This window comes from Elephas maximus, chromosome 12 (assembly GCF_024166365.1).
Source record: "Elephas maximus indicus isolate mEleMax1 chromosome 12, mEleMax1 primary haplotype, whole genome shotgun sequence".
NCBI lineage: Eukaryota > Metazoa > Chordata > Mammalia > Proboscidea > Elephantidae > Elephas > Elephas maximus.
Genome location: NC_064830.1, coordinates 47,766,489 through 47,788,706, shown reverse-complemented (window position 1 = coordinate 47,788,706; position 22,218 = coordinate 47,766,489). Strand labels below are relative to the sequence as shown.

At 36.6% G+C, this 22,218-nt stretch overlaps 1 protein-coding gene across 2 annotated transcripts in view; it reads right to left on the bottom strand.

Moving 5' to 3' along the window:
* Positions 1-22,218, bottom strand: part of PPP1CB (protein phosphatase 1 catalytic subunit beta) — a 48,962-nt gene that overhangs the window by 11,878 nt on the left and 14,866 nt on the right. For both annotated transcript variants that reach the window (XM_049905107.1, XM_049905108.1), the window contains exons 3-6: positions 9,428-9,559; positions 7,701-7,931; positions 5,669-5,773; positions 898-969 (exon numbers count right to left, since the gene is read on the bottom strand). In XM_049905107.1, coding sequence (XP_049761064.1) covers positions 898-969; positions 5,669-5,773; positions 7,701-7,931; positions 9,428-9,559 — 540 coding nt within the window. The remainder of the gene's footprint in view (positions 1-897; positions 970-5,668; positions 5,774-7,700; positions 7,932-9,427; positions 9,560-22,218) is intronic.

The window sequence follows — 22,218 nt, the reverse complement described above, 5'->3', positions numbered from 1 at the left end:
GTTTCAGTACATATACTGGTACCCAAATATGAGTAATTTCAAACATTTTAAAGACAACAGAATGGGTAAGTGGTAACAGTGATTATTTATTTACGAAATTATACTAGGCTCATTTATTAATCAATGGTATTTTATTCCAACTGGAATTTGTTTTTTTTTTTTTCTTATCTAAGAATTATTCTGAATGTCCAGATGTGTTTTCACAACACATTTCTGTAGAGCCTTAAGAGCTCTAAAAATTTAAAATATTGATAATGCAGAAAATAACAGAAAACTTAGTACCAAAATCGCAAAACCTATTGCTGTTGGGTTGATTTTGACTCACAGCCACCCTACAGGACAGAGCAGAATCGCCCCATAGGGCTTCCAAGGTTGTAAATCTCTATGGAAGCCACATCTTTCTCCCACAGAGTGGCTAATGGGTTTGAACAGCTGACGTTTCGGTTAGCAGCTGAGCATTTAACCATTGTGCCACCAAGGCTCCTCTGAGAAAACTACTAGACCATTAAAAAGGTAAATATATCATCAGCTAAGAAGGAAAGAATTATTTTAATTATGAAAAACTTTTGATTAACCAATGCAGACTCAAATGAAGGAATTTAGAGATAAGGAATTAAGAGGAATCAATAGCAAGATCTTTTGTGCTAAAACAACTCTGGCAGAACCATATTATGGTACTGTAATACAAAATTTTAAAGTTCTTCACTTTGGGAAATGATTAGTTCAAAGTGAAATGTTTTATATTACTAAAGTTAACTTCTAGTTTACTGACTATAAAAAGCTCTATTATTTATTATATAAACCAACCTTACTTTCACTAGATATAATCAGGTTCAAAGGGTCAAATATGCCAGCATTTCATGAAAAACAATTAATCCGACTTCTCCACATATCTACCTGTATCAGGGACATCAGTGGGTCTCATGATTCTCCGAATCTGCTCCATAGACTGCAGGTCTGGTGACAGTCCTATTAATAAAAAGACACAGTGATGACACCTAAAAAAATCTTAACTGGCCAATAAAAAAGCATTTAATCAAAGTTGATTAATTACTTGAAATTAAAGTTACTTAAAAAACTTGTTGCCATCGAGTGGATTCTGACTCAGCGACCCTATAGGACAGAGTAGAAAGTGTTCCTTTTAATGTTATCTTAAAGGTCAACACACTGAGTTATTTTGAATCCCAGTTTGATATAACAGAATATTATGATTAGGTATTATTCTCCACTTTTTCTTACCAGGGAAATGAAACTTCCCTCTATTTCAAAAGATTTCCCAAGTAAATAAGTCCCACCAGTCCTCTTTCCTCCCAACCATCCCCTGACCTTCCTAAGAACGTAATTCCACCACTCTTCCTATCACTTCTTCCTTACCACCTAATCTTAAAGCTTTATTTCCAAGTTACTCTGTCCCTCAGACCTCCGTCCCACATCCCACTCCAACGTGCTCATGGTCTTCAAACCGACAAACTGCTGATCAGGAGGAGAAACAAGAAAAAGCACATGAAAATACTCTGCAATTTTTTAAAGTGGTACATAAATATATACTTATATTTAAATATTATGTATCAATATATTTCGCTCTGGTAGGCAAACCAAGTATCACCATAAGGAATAATGCTCAATAGTCAATTCCATACTGCTGCATTTCTATTCTTAGCTATACAAATGTGTAACGATAGCTGGGAACCATGCAGTTCTTCTGGTGATGAATGGGATCAGATTATAGAGAAATACGAACACTGTGCAAAGGAGTTTGCTGAATGGTTTAATAACTACACTGGGTTTTTTATTAAGGAAGTAATTTAATGAGAATAGTGTAAGAAAATTCGTTGCCCTTTTTTTTTTTTTTTTACTGTGCAGGAGGAACTGAAGATGAACACTTAGATGTACTTGTCTAGGCATTAGGTATAAGTGGTTTATTCTCTGACAGAACATAATTCACTGTATTAGTGGAAGAACGTTTTCCAGGAGACACTAAATGTTTAAGGAATTGTAGCTCTTACACATTTGTATAGCTAAGAATGGAAATGCAGCAGTATGGAACTGACTATTGAGCCTCATTCCTTGTGGTGATACTTGGTTTGCCTACCAGAGAGAAATATATTAATGCATAATATTATTTAAATATATATTTATGTGCCACTTTAAGGACTGCAAAGTTTTTGTGTGCTCTTCTTGTTTCTCCTTCTGATCAATAGTTTATCGGTTATGAATTAAATTCCCTTTAATACTCAACATTTGTTGCAAAAACAAACTTTATCAATAGGTCTTTAAATTCTTCAAGACAACTAGGTCATACACTATCCATATATTTTCACGGCATCTAGTTAAGCACTAAGCACATATGTCAATTTTTCAAATGAACTTTCACATATTCAAACTTATTTCACAGGTCTTATGGAATAACACCATTCTATCAAAAAAATTATTTTTAGCCTATCAGCTGAGGAATGGATAAACAAAATGTGATACAAACAATGAAATATTGCTCAGCCAGGAGAAATGAAGTCTTGATACATGCTACAATACGGATGCAGCTGGAAGACATTATGCTGAGTGAAATAAACTAATCACAAAAGGACAAATATTGTATGACCTCACTTATGTAGACAAGAAAACGCAAATGTATAGAGACCAAAGTTTATTACTGGTTACCAGCAGCAGGAGGGAGAGGGAAACGGGGGGTTAACAGTGATGGAAAAATCGCATTGATTAAGGGTAGGGCTGCATAGGCGATTATTATAACTGCTGTCAACAAGTTGTATACCCATAAGAAGTTTAACTGGCGAAAGCTGTGTGGTAAATATACTCACAACAATGACAAAAAAAAAGAAGAGAAAAAATAGCTACTGAGGCTGTTTATGTATTAATACTACAATCAAAAACCTTGTGGGATTTGGTTCCTTGGTTTGGAGGTATAGTTTCACGGGACATCTTAGTTAATTGGCCTCATAATGTGTTTAGTGCTTCTGTTCTCCCTCCATAGTGCCTAGGGTCTTAAAAGCTTGCAAGAGGACATTCAAATAACAATAACTGGTCTCTATTCACCTGGAGCAAAAGAGGAAGAAGTCAAGAACAGGAGGAAGATATGGAATGTGTGGCTAACTGTTTCCGTGAAAAACCGCCTCCTCTGCCATGAGACCAGAAGAACTGCATGGTTCCCCGCTATCACTACTGAATTTTTTTTTTTTTTTTTACTGTACTTTAGATGAAGGTTTACAGTGCAAATTAGTTTCTCATTGAACAATACACATATTGTTTTGTGACACTGGCTGACACCCCCCGGACACGTCAACACGCTCCCCTTCTTGACCTTGGGTTCCCCATTATCAGCTTTCTTCTCCCCTCCTGCCTTCTCGCCCTTGCCCCTGGGCTAGTGTGTCCACTTAGTCTTGTTTTGTCTTATGGGCCTGTCTAATCTTTGGCTGAAGGGTGAACCTCAGGAGTGACTTCATTACTGAGTTAAAAGGTATCCGGGGGCCACACTCTTGGGGCTTCTCCAGCCTCTGTCAGACCAGTAAGTCTGGTCTTTTATTTTTATTGTACTTTAGATGAAGGTTTACAGAACTAGTCTCTCATTAAAGTTAGTACACATATTGTTTTACGACACTGGTTAACAACCCCACGGCATGTCAACACTCTCCTTTCTCAAACTTAGGTTCCCTATTATCAGCTTTCTTGTCCCCTCCTGCCTTCTAGCCCTTGCCCCAGAGGTGGTATGCACCTTCAGTCTCGTTTTGTTTTATGGGCCTGTCCAATCTTTGGTTGAAGGCTGAACCTCAGGAGTGAGTTCATTATTGAGCTGAAAGGGTGTCTGGGGGCTATACTCTCAGGGTTTTTCTAGTCTCTGTCAGGCCAGCAAGTTTGGTCTTTCTTTTTGAGTTAGAATTTTGTTCTGTGTTTTTCTCCAACTCTGTCCGGGACCCTCTTGTGATCCCTGTCAGAGCAGTCAGTGGTAGTAGTCAGGTATCACCTCGTTGTACTGGACTCAGTCTGGTGGAGGCTGTGGTAGATGCGGTCCATTAGTCCTTTGAACTAATCTTTCCTTTATAACTTTAATTTTCTTCATTCTTCCTTGCTCCCAAAGTGGTTAGACCAGTAGTATCCTAGATGGCCACTCACAGGCTTTTAAAACCCCAGACGCTACTCACCAAAGTAGAATGTAGAACATTTTCTTTGTAAACTATGTTATGCCACTTGAGCTGGATGTTCCCCAAGACCATGGTTCCCACAGCCCTCAGCCCAGCAATTCAGTACCTCAGGGAGTTTGGACGTGTCTGTGGAGCTTCCATGACCTTGTCTTGCACAAGTTGTGCTGGCTTCCCCAGTATTGTGTACTGTCTTACCCTTATCTATTGTCTATTCAGTGTTTTTCCATCCCTATACCTCCCTTCCCTCATAACCGTGAAAGATTCTTTGTGTGTAAACCTTTTCAGTACAGTCGTGGTCTCATACAGTATTTGTTCTTTTGTGATTGATTTATTTCACTCAGCGTAATGTCCTCCAGATTCATCTATGTTATGAGATGCTTCAGATTCATCATACTTTACCATTGCATAATACTCCATTGTGTGTACGTGCCAGTTTGTTTATCCATTCATCTGTTGATGGGCACCTAGGTTGTGTCCATCTTTTTTGCTACTGTGAACAATGCTGCAATGAACATGAGTTTTTTTGTTGCTGTTGAGTTAGAATTTTATTTTTTTCTAGACTGGTCCAGGACCCTCTATTGTGATCCCTGTCACAGCAGTTGATGGTAGTAGCCAGGTATCATCTAGTTGTGCTGACTCTGTCTGGTGGATAGTGAATATTTTGATCAAAGATTCCACAGTATAATCCTGATCAAAAAGGGGAGAATGCAGAACAGAATTTCAAATTCTCATGGACTACAGACTTTCTGGAGCCATGGAGTGTGGATGAACCCCTGCAACTACTGCTCTGAGATAATCTTTAAATCTTAAACCAAAAATATCCCCTGAAGTCATCTTAAACCCTGAACAATAGTTTAGCTTAGTTAAATAGTTAAAAAAAGACTGACAACAACAACTCAAAAGATCAGACAGGAACCATAACCTCAGTGAGCTTACGTTAATGAGGGAGGAACAAATCAGAAAAGGAAGGTGAGAATGGTGGCACAACTTGAAGAATGCAATCAATGCCATTAAATTGTACATGTAGAAACTGTTGAATTGGTACATGTTTTGCTGTATAAAATTTAGTGAAAAAAATTATTTTTAGGACTAAAGCAGAAATGTCAAGCTTAGAACTCAGCATGTGTGAATATTAAGCTCAATTCAACTTGGATTCCAATGAAAGGTATTTCATATAGGAAGGAAGATAATGATCCTCTCATTTTTACTAATGGCAGGGGTATCTTTCTGTCAAGACTTGAGACAAAACAGAAAAAGGAAAGACATTTTTTCAAACAAAAGTCTACTTATCCTCTTTATATGTGAAATTCTTTAAAGGTGAGTTTTCATATTGAGGAATAATCATAAACTTCTATTTACTAAAAGAGACTTTAGCTATGTTTAAAATGGTTTCAATATTTTGAGTTTTCACACAAGAACTACTTTTTTTCCTATAGAATCTTAGTTATTATAGATGCTTTCTAAATAGTGGATGAACAGTAAGAAAAACCCATAAAGCAAATTTACTAGTCTACCTCCATGACAGCAGAAGATCTTCTCATCCACAATGGCTGCTATAGGCAGACAGTTAAAACAATCGGTGAAGGTCTTCCACAATTTAATATTAAACCTTCGTTTGCCTGTAAAAAGAATAAGCAGATAAAATAAATATGAAATAACAACCTATATAAAAAAACACAAAAAAACCTATATATAAACATCAATATATTAATCTACCTATATATTATGGCATGACTAAATCTAAAAAATCTAAAACTCCCCTCGATAGTTATTTGAAAGTCACCAGATTATGAAAATTTTTAATTTTGTTCTTTATGCTTATCTAGTACTGTTTTTTTTTTTTCCTATAGTGAATAAGTGTTACTTCTATACCTTTTAAAAAGTAATAAATATAAATAAACATTCAGCATGTTCGGTAAAGTTTAAAGACTTCCAAAGGTTGTGCTAGGCGTTTTATGAAACAAAAACATCAATTTTGTCTTTTAAGATCACTATAACATAGCAATTCTGAAATAGTTTAATAGGCTATTATTTTTTCTCTTTAATACATATACTAGGTAAATACCTAGCTAAACGAGTGGACAGAAGTGAAAGGGGTGCCTCTGGAAACTGTCCATTTGACATTAATACACTGAGTAACAGTGTAAATTTACTGCCAAGAAAAGAGAATTTCCCAGTGTTTAACTGGTATTCACCTTGGAATGAATCATAACTTGGCACTAGAGCAAGTATAAAGGGAGACACAAAGGATATAATTTTCCTGTACTTTGGCATAAACAGGCACAACAAAGACAGCCTCAAGTGTACATTCACCTTTTTAGAGTTGCTTGATTTTCCTGAAGTTGGCAATACTTTGCAGTAAGTAACCCAGGGGAGGATGAAAGATACAAGTACTAATTTTCTATGCCATAGCCTGCCTCTCAGTAAGTACAACTCAAAGCAGGGTTGACAAACTGTTCTCATATATATGATTTCATTTGATGTCAGTTTTACCCTCAAGGAAGGTAACTATTCAAGCCTATTTATTTCATCCTTTAAGGATATATCTCTATTTCTGATGCAGCTTTAGGAAGATGGTTATAATTTGACATACTACAACTCTCTTCCTCTTAACTGGTCTGATTCAAACACTACACATCAGAAATAAATGTGCAATATAAAATCAAATACAGAATCATTCAACTGGCGTATAAGCTGTGTATGAACAGAGACCACTGGATGCACTGTTGCATTCCTGGCGTTTAGAACAGTGCCTACCATATACCACGTCCTCAGTTGTCAAATAAATGATTATATGGATCAGGGAGATACTTCACAGTTTAAATAGCACTATTCAACATAGAAAGATGGGAAAAAAGCAAAAAGCTTGTTCTAATGGGGAAATTCAGTATTAAGTAAGAATAAATTCACTGTAATTCAAATCACTGGCAAATTAATTCTTAGTTGTAATTAGCCAAATATATGCTCACTCCCATATTCTACCTAGCAAGCCCAAAAGACCAAGGCAATGCTACTGCTATAAACAGCAAATGAGTGATTTCTTACTGGTGAAAGTACAATAAAATATCTCAAAATACGCAATAACCTTGTTTCTCTAGATTTGTAGAGAATACATTTCAACTTTAAATAGTTTGACAGAACTTCTCAATAGTTTGTACGACACGGGGTTGATAAGGGTTCCTGTCATATCCTAAGAATGCTGAGAGCTAAAACCTTAATGGATACTATAAAACCAGAGGCCACTGTCTTTACTGACCTCTGCTTCACCAGAATATTTTGCTATGTAAACTAATTAAAAGAGGGTAGCAGTTTCAGCCGAATAAGCTTTATTCAACCTGAAATAATATGACCAGAGAGATCTCAAGGAACTAATTAGTAACATATTTCTCAATTTCAGGCTCCTTGTCCACAAAAGGCTCTGTTCCTAGTCCTATGTTTAACAGATCATATGTTGAAAAACTGTGAATTGAAGAAACTCTTTTGAACCGGAAAATTATTAGGGAATTTTCCCATTAACTACTTTTCTAAGTTTTTATTTTTACTTACATTCATCATAGAATCCATAAATGCGATTGATGCTAGCACACTCATGGTTTCCTCTTAGGAGAAAGAAGTTCTCTGGATATTTGATTTTATAAGCCAAAAGCAAACAAATGGTTTCCAAAGACTGCTTTCCTCTGTCCACATAATCTCCTAAGAAAAGATAGTTGGCTTCTGGTGGGAAACCTCCATATTCAAATAATCGCAGTAAATCTGTATACTGTCCATGAATATCTCCTAAAAATGGAAAAAGTTAGTTTTAGAAAATTTGGTTACTGTGGCAGGTAGCTTTTATGAAATGGTTTCCAATGTTCATGCCCTTGTGTAATGTCCTCCCCGTGAGTGTGGACTGGACCTAGTGACTTGCTTCTAGAACATGGCAAAACTGACGGGTTGTCACTCCTGAAATAAGGTTAACAAGGCTGTTACTTCTGTACTGCTAACAGGCTTGCTCTGGTGAAGCCTGCTGCCATGTTGTCAGCTGGTATATGGAGAAGCCCATGTGCCAAAGAACTGAATCCTTCCCTAGAGGACCCTTGAGATGACTGCAGCCAGCTGATACTTTGACTGGAGCCTTGTGAGAGAACCTGAGGACCCAGCTAAGCTGCACCCAAATTCCTGACCCACAGAAACTGTGATACAACAGACAAATGATGTTTTAAGTCATAAAGTTCTGAGGTAGTTTGCTATGCAACAATAGACAACTAATACTGTTATTCTTTAATAATTTAACTTAGGTCATCTTTGTTATACTAAATACAAGACAAATGACAAGAACTTAGAAAAATGTAGTATAAATAATTACGATTGCATTAAAGTTATTTCTTTATTAAAGTATTTTAAAGAGTACCCTGCCAAGGCTTTGAATCGTTTTATTTTTAAGATCACCTACAAGTGATCTTACATTTGCTTCATTTAAAGTCACAGAATGGACTGATCATTTCCACAAAAGTTCAAACCTCTTAAAGGTGATAATCTGAGTTAGTCTATTCATTCATTCAACCAACATTTACTCAGCTAATATCTCTTATTTCCTGGGCACTGTACTAAGGAGCACCAAGCTCATGCTGTAATACAGCACATGAAGAAAAAGAATAAAAAGTATTCAAAGAGCATGCTAAGCACCTGCAGGTTTCATGCTGTGAATGTGGATCATTAAGAAACATGCAGTAAAAAAAAAAACCTTTGCAAATAATCCTTGATTGAGCAAAAGCTGTTTAAAAGCTGTTATAAACATTAATAGGCACTACAAAAAATACCTGCATTATCAAACCAAAACCCAGTATGATACAGTATTTATACCATACTTTTTGCTGTTTTATGTGAACTTAAAAAAAATGCTACTTTCTCTACGACAATCCTCTGGCTGATTCCAAGGATCAATCAACTTAAGGTCACAAGTTCTTGCTTTTGGCCAAAAGACATGGTAAGACTTAAAAGAACAAATACAAATTGCAAAGTGATGTAATGTCTTTTTCTTATGTATTTCTAAGAACTCTATATATTGTGAATAGCAATCTTGTATATACAGCAAATATTTTCTTCTTGTCTGTCACTTGTCATTCTAATGAAAGTTTCAACTCTAATATAATTTTATGTAATAAAACCTATCAATCTTCTCCTTTACACAAATAAAAAATTTTTTTTTCTTCAGGTTATCCTCAACGTAAATATGGGAAGAAAAACCTAAGTCATTCGAAATGGATTGCTTTCAACTTTATTCATTTACATACCACAAATTTTCAGTGGTGCTTCCAATTCTAAAAGAATAGGCTGGCTGAGAAAGATCTCCCGAGACTTGATACATAAGCCCCGAACTTCTGCTTCAGTCATCTGCACAATCTTTCCTGGACGACATCCTCGTACTGAAAAACAATGAGTAAAATGGTCAGCGTTATGAATTGTGTCCCCCCCAGATGTGTGTCAACTTGGCTAGTCCATGATTCTCAGTATCATGCGACTGTTCACCACTTTATCTGTCATCTAATGTGACTTTCCTATGTGTTGTAAATCCTACTTCTATGATGATAATGAGGCAGAATCAGAGGCAGTTATGTTAATGAGGCCGGACTCAATCTACAAGATTAAGTTGTGTCTTGGGTCAATTTCTTTTGAGATATAAAAGAGAAAAACTAGCAGAGAGACATTGGGGCCTCATACTACCAAGAAACAGGAGCCAGGAGAATAGTGTGTCCTTTGGACCTGGGGTCCCTGCACTGAGAACCTCCTCGACTGAGGATGATTAAGGACAAAGACCTTCCTCCAGAACTGACACAGAGAGAAAGTCTTCCCCTGGGGCTGCCACCCTGAATTCGGACTTCTAGCCACCTAGACTGTTGAGAGAATAAATTTCTGTTTGTTAACACCATCCACTTGTGGTATTTCTGTTATAGCAGCACTAGATAAACCAAGACGGTCAGTTTTCTAGAATTTATCTGTAAAATAATAGTTCTCAAAAAAAGAGTCATATTTTTAAAGATCAGAAAAGTCACACAGGCAGCAAACTACCAGATGCTTTGCTGTGTGCTATGGCTAACAGTGAGGTTTTTCTATGATCTTTGGCTTCTCTTTCTCTACCGCTGCTGGTTCCTGATGATACTTCTCAAGCCTGCTGCCACCAAAATGCAGCCCTCTTCTTTGCTCTCCAGTAGCCAACTTGAGGCCTAGGAGCCCATCAAATCTGAAATGTCTCCAAGGGCAGCATCCTTAAGGATCTGGCCTACTCTCTCAGCATAGCAAGTCCTCCATCTAGCAGAAGGCCAGATCAACATCACTAAGAACCAGTGGCTATGAAAAAAGGGAGGTTAATAAGTAGCTGTCAGTAGGTGGTACTTCACTGAAATAGTATTAGCAGTACCAAGAATTTTAGCAACCATAACCTCCATTTTCTGATCAAAACAAACGTTAAAAAGGTGCTAGGTGCTTTTATATTATATTTAATGCACTATTATGTTCATAATAGGGCACTGTATAAAAAACTCTATAGGGCTGCTATGAGTCAGAATTGACTCGATGGCAGTGAGTTTTTTTTTTAACAGGTTATATAGATGGTGTAAATCTTTTTCTTTTTTTTAACACGAATGACCTATAAAATCCATAAAATAATATGGCTCTTCAGTAACTTTCAGTGTGGGATGAAGTAAGGTAGAATGATGTATGGGAGGAGAGTGTCTTACTTGCCCTATAGGACTGAACTTGTAATCATTTCCTCTTACATCTTTATCTTCTCCACTGGCTCTTTCTCTTTAATCTTTAAATATACTGCTAGTTCCCACTTAATCGTAACTGAAAAGGCATTGGAAAAAAAAAAAGAGACTATATTTCTATATGCTTTGACTACTTCCCGTGTCTAATTTGTACAACAAAGTCCATACGCTTCTTCCTAAAAATTGTTATGATGTCAGGTCAACCAGACAGGCTTTAAAAAAAAAAAAGAGCCAGGCTCCCATTTACGAAAGTTAATCCATCTATAAAACAAAACCAAACCCACTGCCGTCGAGTCCGACTCACAGCGACCCTATAGGACAGAGTAGAACTGCCCCACAGAGTTTCCAAGGAGTGCCTGGCAGATCTGAACTGCCGCCCACTTGGTTAGCAGCTGTAGCACTTGAACACTATGCCACCAGGGTATCCCATTAATGTAAATCCCTCAAATATTCACCACTGCTTCCTTATATCTGGAGCGAAGTTATCTGCCTGTAATAAGCAGATATGAACACAAATGCCCATAAAATTGTCTTCTAAGGAAAATGAAAAGCATTAACTAAAGTTACTTTAAAAACTAATGCCTGATTTGCCTTAGGTTTTGAATACTCACTAATTTGCATGATTATACTTGTAACAAAGTAACAAAGAGGAGACAGGGACAGTGTTCAAATGTGCATTAGTTAGTATGCCAGTTAATAAAACCATGCCTGGAACTCAAAAGAATAATGATCAATGAAACTGCTTTTGTTATGGGAACTTAAACATCCCTTCTAAATTAGTTATTAGCACTCAAACTATCAATTACTTATTCCTGATGCACATTTGGGTTTTCCTAAGACCGAAAAGGACAAAAAACAAAACCCCCCCAAAACAAAAAATTCAGATGCCTTTGAGTCAGTTCAGATTCATGGCAACCCCGTATGTGTCAGGGTACAACTGTGTTCCATAATTTTTCAAAAGTAGATTGCCAGGCCTTTCTTCTCAGGTACCTGTAGGTAGACTGGAACCTCCAAGCTTTCAGCTAGCAGTTGAGGGTGTTAACCTTTTGCACCACCCAGGGACTCTATATCTAACTATATCTTTCATTAAATAACTGGAATGCTAACTCAGCTTCATTTCCCCGTAACAGGAACAATTTTTAATCTTGTCATCAGTTTTCAACTTGGGAAATGATGACTAAAACATATAGTTCTCTCATAGAGAACCCCTGAGGGAACAGAAAAGCAGTGGGATGCAGACCCCAAATTCTCATAGAAAGACCAGATGTAATGGTCTTACTGAGACTAGAAGGACCCCCGTGGTCATGGCCCCCAGACCTTCTGTTGGCCCAGGACAGGAACCATTCCCGAAGCCAACTCTTCAGACAGGGATTGGAGTGGACAGTGTGTTGGAGAGGGATGCTGGTGAGGACTGAGCTTCTCGGATCAGGTGGACACTTGAGACTATGTTGGCATCTCCTCCCTGGAGGGGAGATGAGAGGGTGGAGGGGGTTAAATGCTGGCGAAATGGACATGAAAAGAGAGAGTGGAGGGAGGGAGCGGGCTGTCTCATTAGGGGGAGAGCAACTGGGAGTATGTAACAAGGTATAAGTTTTTGTGTCAGAGACTGACTTGATTTGTACACTTTAACTTAAAGCACAATAAAAATTTAAAAAAAAAAAGGATAAAAAACAAGACAATACTAATTAGATGAAAATTATAAAAAAATAAAAACTGAAGAAAAAAAAGTCCTCTCATCAATGAGGCAAAGGTCTATGTTTTAATTTAAGGGAAAAAAATATTCACTTTGAAGGATTAAAAATCTTTGGTTGCTTTCAGATGATAAGTACTTACAGCTTGAAGTGATTATTCGGAAAATTTATTAATTCAACAAATACTTGAGAAGTTACAATATATTAGTGGTCCATCAGGGTCAAAACACTTTCGGTTCTTATAAAAATGTTCACAATTTGTTCGTGATCCTATAGTAATAAAACACTGTTTCGGTTACTAAAAATTTAATTGTAATTTGATGGCAGTCATTAGGTAAGTAAAAAAACTAGCATGGGTGACTTTAATGTGTGAATTTGAAGTGTTCAAAGTACAATGATAAATATTTTACTGCATATACATTTTGTTTTCTCTGTAAATTACATGCCTCTCCTTGGCCTCCCAAGTGAGTAATTTAGGTTACACTGAGGTACACTTAAGACTAACATCTTTACAGAGCTATAAAATGATTCAACTTAGAAGTCATACTAACCCACAGAAACTAAAAATTTACCAAAATAGTAAGATCACCGTGTGGAAAAACATCTGGTATTTCACTGTTCTAAGATGCATATTCTTCCCCCAATAAATACCTCTGAAACTAAGAGATAACTTGTAATCAACAGCTTCTTACAACTAAATGGCAGTATCTTTCCCCCTTAGTGGCACTGGTTCATTTCATAATCAATGAAACAGTTGACGAAATGCAGACAAACAAAAGGTTCTTCCATAGGTTAAGCCTCTGGCAAATCTCAGGAAGGAATTAGCCCAATGTTTGGGAGAACAGGGTAGATGGCTCAGAACATTTCCGGTTGTCTCCAAGAGCACTTTCAATTTCTCAGAGTCATCTGCAAAAAGGAAGAGATTGGGGCAACCTGCTACATATGGTAACTCAGTCATGATGACAATCTCCACAAGGATTCCAGTATTTGGGGGTATGTGAGCCTAGACATTAAGTGTCTCAGTGGACTATGAAAACACTATAAATCTGCATACTTCACTAGGTGCAAAGCAGTTTTACATCCATCATCTCATTTAATCCTTTTGATGATCTCTGGTACTAGAAGGGGAAATTATTATCCCCACTGTACAATAATAAAAAGATTAAATAACTTACACAAGATCACATGTACCCAGGTTTTACAAGACCGCAGGGAGTGAAAAGCAGCAGCATACTCAGAACCCAAGTACTCTAACCTTCTCTCCACTTTACCACTTAAAATTTTTTTGCCAGAAGGAAAATATTTCAGCATATAATAAATTTAAATTACCTATTCCTGATGCGGAAACCCTGGTGTCATAGTGGTTAAGAGCTACATCTGCTAGCCAAAAGGTCAGCAGTTAGAATCCACAAGGTGTTCCTTAGAAACTCTATGGGGCAGTTCTACTCCGTCCCATAGGGTCGCTATGAGTTGGAATCAACTCGACGGCAACAGGTTTGGTTTATTCCTGATGCACATTTGCATTTTCGAAGTAGGATGGAATAACCAAACCAAAACCAAACCCAATGCTGTCGAGTTGATTCTGACTCATAGCAACCCTGTAGAACAGAGTAGAACTGCCCCATAGAGTTTCCAAGGAGCACCTGGTGGATTCGAACTGCTGACCTCTTGGTTAGCAGCTGCAGCACTTAACCACTACACCACCAGATGGAATGATACTGTACTATTACTACTTTAAGAAAATTTGAGGCATTACATACATAAGTACATTAATCTCAAATGCATAACTTTTGAATTTTCAACAATGTATACACATGAGTAACTCCCCAGATCAGGATATAGAACACTTCAGAAGTGCAAAAGGGTAGGTACCTTGTGCCCTAAGAAGTGAACAGTTGTTAGCTATTCTTACTTCTTTTCACTACAAATTAAGAATGACCAATTTTGAATTTTAGACAAATAGAATAATACAGTAGGTATTCTTTTGCTCCTGGATCTGTGAAATGCATCCATGTTATTACACGTAGCAACCATTTGAACTATTCCTGCACAAATATACCACAGTATTTTTATCCCTCTAATGCTGTTGATGGGTATTTGGGTTATTTCTAGTTTGAGGCTATTATTCATGCACATTTCTCTGGAGTATATACCTAAGAGTGGAACTGCTGAGTCATAGGGAAGGCTTAGCTTTATCAAGTTTAGCTTTAGTAGATGCTGCCAAATTATTTCCCAAAGTGGTTATACCAATTTATAATCCCACCAATGATGTTGCTCTACATCTCTGCTAACACTAGATATTATCAGTCCCTTTAATTTTGCCTATTTTGTTGGATGTGTAGTGACAGTCACTGAGATTTTAATTTGCATTTTCCTGGTAAGTAATGTTGAGTACCTTTTTATATGCTTAATGGAGTATTCAGATATCTTTTTTTGGTAAGTTCCCTTTGCCCATTCTTTAAAACCGAATTGTCTTTTTCTTACTGATTTGTAGTTCTTTATACTCATAGTCCAGATGAGTCCTTTGTTGGACACATGTTTTGCAAATATCTTCTCCCCATTTTTGCCTTGTCTTTTCCCTCTTAATGCTGTCTTTCAGTGAACAGAAAGAACTCCTTTTTTTAAGCAAGCTCCAATTTAATCAATTTTTTTTTTTTGGTTAGTGTTTTTTAGATCTTGTTCAAGAAATCCTCGTCTTTCCTAAGGATATTCTGTTATGTTTCCTTCTAGGTGCTCTATAGTTTTAGCCCCCTCCTCCCATTTCATGCTACAGTCCATCTCCAATTAAATTTGTTTAAGGTTTGAGGTAAAGGTCAAGTTTCATTTATATCCACAGATATCTGGGATCGACTTGATGGCAACTGGTTTATACAATTAACGCAGCAACATTTATTGTAAAGACTGTCCTTTCCCTGCTAAACTGCAGTGGCAGCTTTGTAGAAGATGAGACAATAAACAAGTTGGTCTAAATCTGGACTCTCTATACACTCCCTTCTCTACTGGTCTATTTTTCACATCGATACCACACTGTCTTGACTGCTGTAGCTTTATATTAAGTCTTGGTACCTGGCAGCGTAAGCACCCCAGTTTTGCTCTTTAAGATTGCCTTGGCTAATCTAGGCCCTTTGAGTTTTTGAATATTTTAAAACTGGCTATTTAAAAACACAAACACACATGCACACGCACATACACACGCATGCGCACAGAGCTGCGATTTTAATGGTGACAGGATTTAAGTCTAGGGAGAATGGACATCTTAATTTTGAGTCTTCCAACTCATGATCTCTCTCCTTTTACTCACGTTGTCAATGATTTCTCTCAGCAATGTTTTATAGTTTTTGGTATGGCACATTTCTCATCAAATTGATTTTTTTTGCTATTGTGGTTTAAGATTTCGGTTTCCAACTGTTTGATGTTAGTATACAGAATTATAACTGACTTGTATTTTTTGTTGTATACAGACTTTGTATTCTAATCTAATAGTCTGATGATTCTTTTGATTTTCTAAATATACAATCGTATCATCCACAGAATGACAGTTTATAAATAAACGTACACTTTTATTTTTCTTCCTCAGTGAATTCACGAAAACCTCCAGAATAATGTTGAATAAAAATGGAGCTAGTGAAATTCTGTGCCTTGTTCCTGAACTCAGAGGAAAAAAACATTCGATATTTGACTATTAAGTATAAAAACTATAGTTTTGTACACACATGTTATCTTAAGGAGCCCTAGTGGTGCAGTGGTTAAGCACTATCTGCAGAAATGTGGTAGTCCGCTTCTGTAAAGATTAACTCAAAACCAAACCCACTGCCGTCCATTCGATTCTGACTCATAGCGACCCTACAGGACAGGGTAGAACTGCCTCACAGAGTTTCCAAGGAGCACCTGGTGGATCTGAACCGCTGACCTCGTGATTAGCAGACATACTACTTAACCACTACGCCACCAGGGTTTCCCTGTAAAGATTACAGCCTTGGACACCCTATGGGCAGTTCTACTCTGTCCTACAGGGTTCCTATGAGTTGGAACTGATGACAATGGGTTTGGCTGTCATCTTAAGAAACTTTGCTTCTATTCCTAGTTTGCTAACAACTTTTATCGTGAAGAGGTGTTTAAATTTATCGAATACATTTTAAAACTGAAATAATCATGTTTTTTCTCCTTTACTTTGTATCTGACTTAAAAGGACTGATGTTTGAACGTTAAGTTAACCTTGCATTGCTGAAATAAACCCTACCAATTTATCATTTACTATTTCTCTTATATATTTCAAGATTCAATTTGCTAGTATTTTGCTCACAATTTTTGAGGCTCTATAGAGTTGCCCTGAGTCGGAATCGACTTGACAGTACTGGGTTTGGTTTTTTGGTCTTATTCATGAGAGATAATGGCCCCTAATTTCCTTGTTATTTCTGAGATTTGGTATTAGGGCTGTGCGGGTTTCATTAAATGAGTTGGGTAGTGTTATTTCTTGTTCTATTTTTTTGTAAGAGACTGTGTAAAACTGGTGATTTATTCTTTAAATATTTAAAGCTTGCCAGTGAAATGATCTGGGGCTGGAGTTTTCTTTTTGGGAACTATTTCAAGTACAAACTCATGTTCTGTAATAAATATAAGCCTATTCAGATTTTTAATTTCTTCTTGTGTCAGTTTTGCCAATTTCAGCTTCTCATCTAAACTGTTAAATCTTTTAGCATTTATTTAAAATATCCTCTTATTATCCTTTAAAAATGCACATATATTACTTTTCTGAACCATCTGAGAATAGGCTGCATATATTATGTCCCCATACCTCTTTATACATCAGTATGTATTTCCTAAGAATATTTTCTTATATATCCAAATTACATGTTACCAGAATCAAGAAATTTAACACTGATAACAAATCTTTACTCTAAAGACCATGCTAACTACAGTTTTATCAATTGTCCCAACCTTGTCCTAGGAAACCCTATGGGGTTGCGATGAGTCGGAAATGACTCGATAGCACTATTTTTTTTTTGTTGTTGTTCTTTATAGCATTTTTTTTGTTGTTGTTCTTTATAGCATTTTCTCTCTAGTACAGAATTCTGGATCACATATTGTATTTATTTGTTCCATCTCTTTCATATTCTTTAATAGCCATATCTTATTATTCCTGATACTGATAATTTTTCTATTTTTTATATTATCATATTTATATTCTATTTTTTATATTATCAGTCTTCCTTGGGTTTATCAATTTTATTAACCTTTTCAACAATTTCATTTTTTCAGTTTTATTAATTATTCATTTACTTTTTATTTCACTGACTTTTGTTCTTACTGTTGGTTTTTCTTCCTTAACTTTCTTTGCTTATAATTTGCTTGTTCTTCTATTGTCTTGAGATGAAACTTTAATTTTCAACCTGTTTTTAGCATATACATTTAAAGGTTTAAATTTCCTTCTCTGCACGGCTTTTAGCTTCAATCCCACAAGTTTTGACATGTATTTTCATTAACATTCAGTTAGACATATTTTATAATTTCCTTGGCTATTTCTTCTCTGACCAACAAGTTACCTAAAAATACAACGCTAATTTCCAAATACTTGAGAACTTTCCAGTTATCTGTTATTGATTTCAGTTTATTTCCACTGTCGTGAGAGAACATGCTCTGAAATTTCATTTCTTTTTTGTTTTGGGTGAAGTCTTCTGTGTGTCAATGAGGTCAAGTTGGCTGTGTTGTTCAAATCTTCTAGATCCTTGCTGACTTTTTCCCTGCTTGATTTGACCTACTAGTTTACTCACAGAAGCATGTCAATCTACACAGCGTGGTTCTGTCTACTTTAACCTTATAGTTCTGTCAACTTTTGCTTTTTGCATTTTAGACCTATATTATTAGATACATGAAAATTTTTAGGGTTGTTATCATCTTCCTATTGAAATGGACCTTTTGGCATTATGCAATACTCTTATCTCCAGTCATACTTCTTGCCTTAAAGTCCACTTTTTATGATATTAAAATAGTAAAAATCAGCTTTTACTGTGTGAATACATTTTTCCCATTTTTTAACTCACCCATCTTTGTATCCTTGTAAACACTATATAGTTGTGTCTTCTGAGCTTTATCTTCACTGTTTGTTCCATTTACATTTACTACAATGACTAATAAAGTTGGGTTTATCACCCTGTCATTTGTTTTCTATTTCTTCTTTTTTGCATTCCTCCTTTAAAGTAATATTTTTTATTATCCCATCCTCTTCTCTATTAGTTTTTAAGTTATGTATATTTAAAATTTTCATTCAGTGGTTAACTCTAGGAATTACAAATGCACTTTTGACTTATCATTCCCTCCAGCATTTTGTGCTACAGTTGTCATATATTGCTTCTACATGTTTCAAGCCCCATAAGCAAAAGTTATGATCTTAAACAGTATTAATTCATAGTCACATTCTTCATTTCTACAGTTTTTTGCTCTTACCTGCCATCATTTTCTTTCAACGTGTACTTTAAAATTTTTTAATTTCAGTCTATTTGCAATTAATTCTCTCAGCTTTAGTATGTCTCTGTTTTGCCTTAGTTTTTAAAGGATATTCTCACTGGATGTAGAAGTCTAGATGAACACTGTATTTTCTTTCAGCACTTTAAAGAGGTCGCTCTACTGCCTTCTGGCTCCTTGCTACAACTTCAGGTGATAAATCAGCCATCATTCTTACCATTTTTCCTGAAAGTAATGACTTTTCCCTCTGCCAGCTTTTAAGATTTTCTCTTCTTCTGTGGTTTTCAGCAGTTAAATTAATGATGGATCTCCACTTGGTTTCCTTCATATTTATCCTGCTTGGAGTTCACAGAACTTTTTGAATCTGAGTTTTGATATCTTTCTCAGTTTTGTCACATTCTTGGGTCAGTATTTCTTCTATCCCATTCTCTATCTTTTCTACTTTTTGGGACTCTGATTATACAATGTTAGTTCTTTCATGGGTATCTCAAATTTCTTATGGTCTCTTCTGAATTTTTCCTCCATTTTTTCTCTCTTGGCATTGAATAACTTCTACTGAACTGTTTTCCAGATTACGAAACCTTTTTTTTTGTATGAAAATCTTCATAAATACTTTTTATTTTTTATTGTGTTTCAGATAAGTTTACAGAGCAAATTTCTCATTCAACAATTAATACACGAACTGTTTTGTGACACTGTTTGCAAACCTCATGATGTGTCAACATTTTCCCCTTCTCCACTCAGGTGCCCCCACTTCCATTCATCCAGTTTTCCTATCCCTTCCTGCCTTCTCATTTTTCCTTTGGTCAGGTGTGCCCATTTAAGTCTCGTAATACGTGACTGAAATATGAAGCACATTACTCAAGTGTGTTATTGTTTTTTTAAAAGCCCTGTCTAACCTTTGGCTGAAGTGTTAATTTTGTGAGTGATTTCACTTCTGAGTTAAAAAAGCAGCCGGGGGCCATATCCTCAGGGTTCCTTCAATCTCTGTCAGACCAGTTAAGTCTGGTCTTTTTTGGGAATTTGAATTTTGTTCTACATTGTTCTCTGTCTGGGACCTTCTACTGTGATCCCTGTTAGAGTGGTCGGTGGTGGTAGCTGTACACCATATCTAGTTGTTGTGGGCTCTGGTTGGTGAAGGCTGTGGTACTTGTGTTCCATTAGTCCTTTGGGCTAATATTTTCCTGTGTCGTCTTCTTCATACTTCTTTGCTCTAGACGGGATGGGACCAGTAGATGTATCTGAGATGACCACTCTCAAGCTTTTAAAACCCCAGACACTACTCACTAGAGTCAGATGTAGAACATTTTCTTTATGAACTATGTTATGCCAATTGACCTAGATGTTCCTGAGACCTCGGTCCCTCAGGGTGTTTGGATGTGTCTTTGAAACTTCTATGACTTTGTCTCGGTCACATTGTGCTGACCTCTTCTATAATGTGTACTGTCTTTCTCTTCACCGAACTCACCACTTATTTAACCATCTAGTCTGTGATTTCCCCATCCCATCCCATCCCACTTGCCAGCACCATTTGATAAAAAGACTGTCTTTCCCCATTTAATGGACTTTGAGACTTTGTCAAAGTTCAGGTGATCGTAGGTGGATGGATTTATATCTGGGTTCTCAACTCTGTTCCATTGGTCAACGTGTGTGTCACTGTACCAGAACCAGGCTGTTTTGACTACCACAGCTGTATAACCAAAACCAAACCAAACCTGTTGCTGTCAAGTTGATTCCAACTCATAGTGACCCTACAGGGCAGAGTAGAACTATTCCACAGGGTTTCCAAGCAGTGACTGGTGGATTCAAACTACTGACATTTGTATAGCAGCTGAGCTCTTAACCACAGGTTCTGAGACCATGGAATATGCGGCCTCCTAATTTGTTCTTATTCTTCAATAATGCTTTACTTATCCGGGGCCTCTTTCCTTTCCTTTCCACATAAAGCTAATGATTGGTTTTTCCATCTTGCTGAAGAATGCTATTGGTTTTGGATAGGGATTGTATTGTATCTGCAGATCGCTTTAGGTAGGAGTGACATTTTCCCAATGTTAAGTTTTCCTATCTATGAGCACGGTATGTTTTTCCATTTATGTAGGTCTCTTTTGGTTTCTTGCAGTAGTATTTTGTAGTCTCCTTTGTATAGGTCTTTTATGTCCCTGGTTAGATTTATTCCTAAGTTATTTTTATACAGGCTATTATAAATGATATTATTTTCTTCTTGTTCACAGTTCTCTGTTGGTATATTGGAATCCAAACGATTTTTGTATGTTGATCTTGTATCCTGCTATTCTGCTGAATCTTCCCATTAGTTCCAGTAGTTTTCTTGTGGAATTAGGGTTCTCTATTTTATGTATAGTATGAACTAATAGTATCTTATCGTTTGCAAATACGGAGTTTTACTTTTTCCTTTTTGACTTGGAAGCCCTTTTTCTTGCCTTGTTGTTCCAGCTAGGACTTCCGGCACGATGTTAAATAGGATGTGATAAAGGGTATCCTTGTCTTATTCCTGTTCTCAGGGGGGAAGGTTTTCAGCCTCCTTCCATTAAGAATGATATGGCCACTGGTTGCGTACAGATGCCCCTTATTATTCTGAGGAACTTCCCTTCTACTCATATTTTATTGAACATTTTATCAGGAATGGGTTTTGGACTTTGTCCAATGCCTTTCCTGAGTCAATTGAGATACACACGTCATTCTTTTCTTTTGTTCTATTTATATGGTAGATAATGTTGATTGATTTTCTAATGTTGAACCACCCTTGCATACCTGGTATCTCACTTGGTCATGCTGTATCTTTTTTATACGATGCTGAATTCTACTGGCTGGAATTTTGTTGAGAAGTTTCGCACCTATATTCATGAGAGATACTGGTTTGTAGTTTTCTATTTTTTGTGGTGTCTTTACCTGATGCTGGCTTCACAGAATGAATTTGAGAGCATCCCCTTCTTTCCTATGCTCTGAAATAATTTGGGCAGTAACAGTGTGAGCTCTTCTCTGAATGCTGAGTAGAATTCTTCAGTGAAGTCATCAGGGCAAGGACTTTTTTTTTTGTTTTGCGAGTTTTCTGAAGAGATTTCTAATCTCTTGTTATGAGTCTGTTCAGACTTTCTACCTCAGTTTTTGTTAGTTTAGGTAGGTAGTGTGTTTCTAGAAATTTGTCTA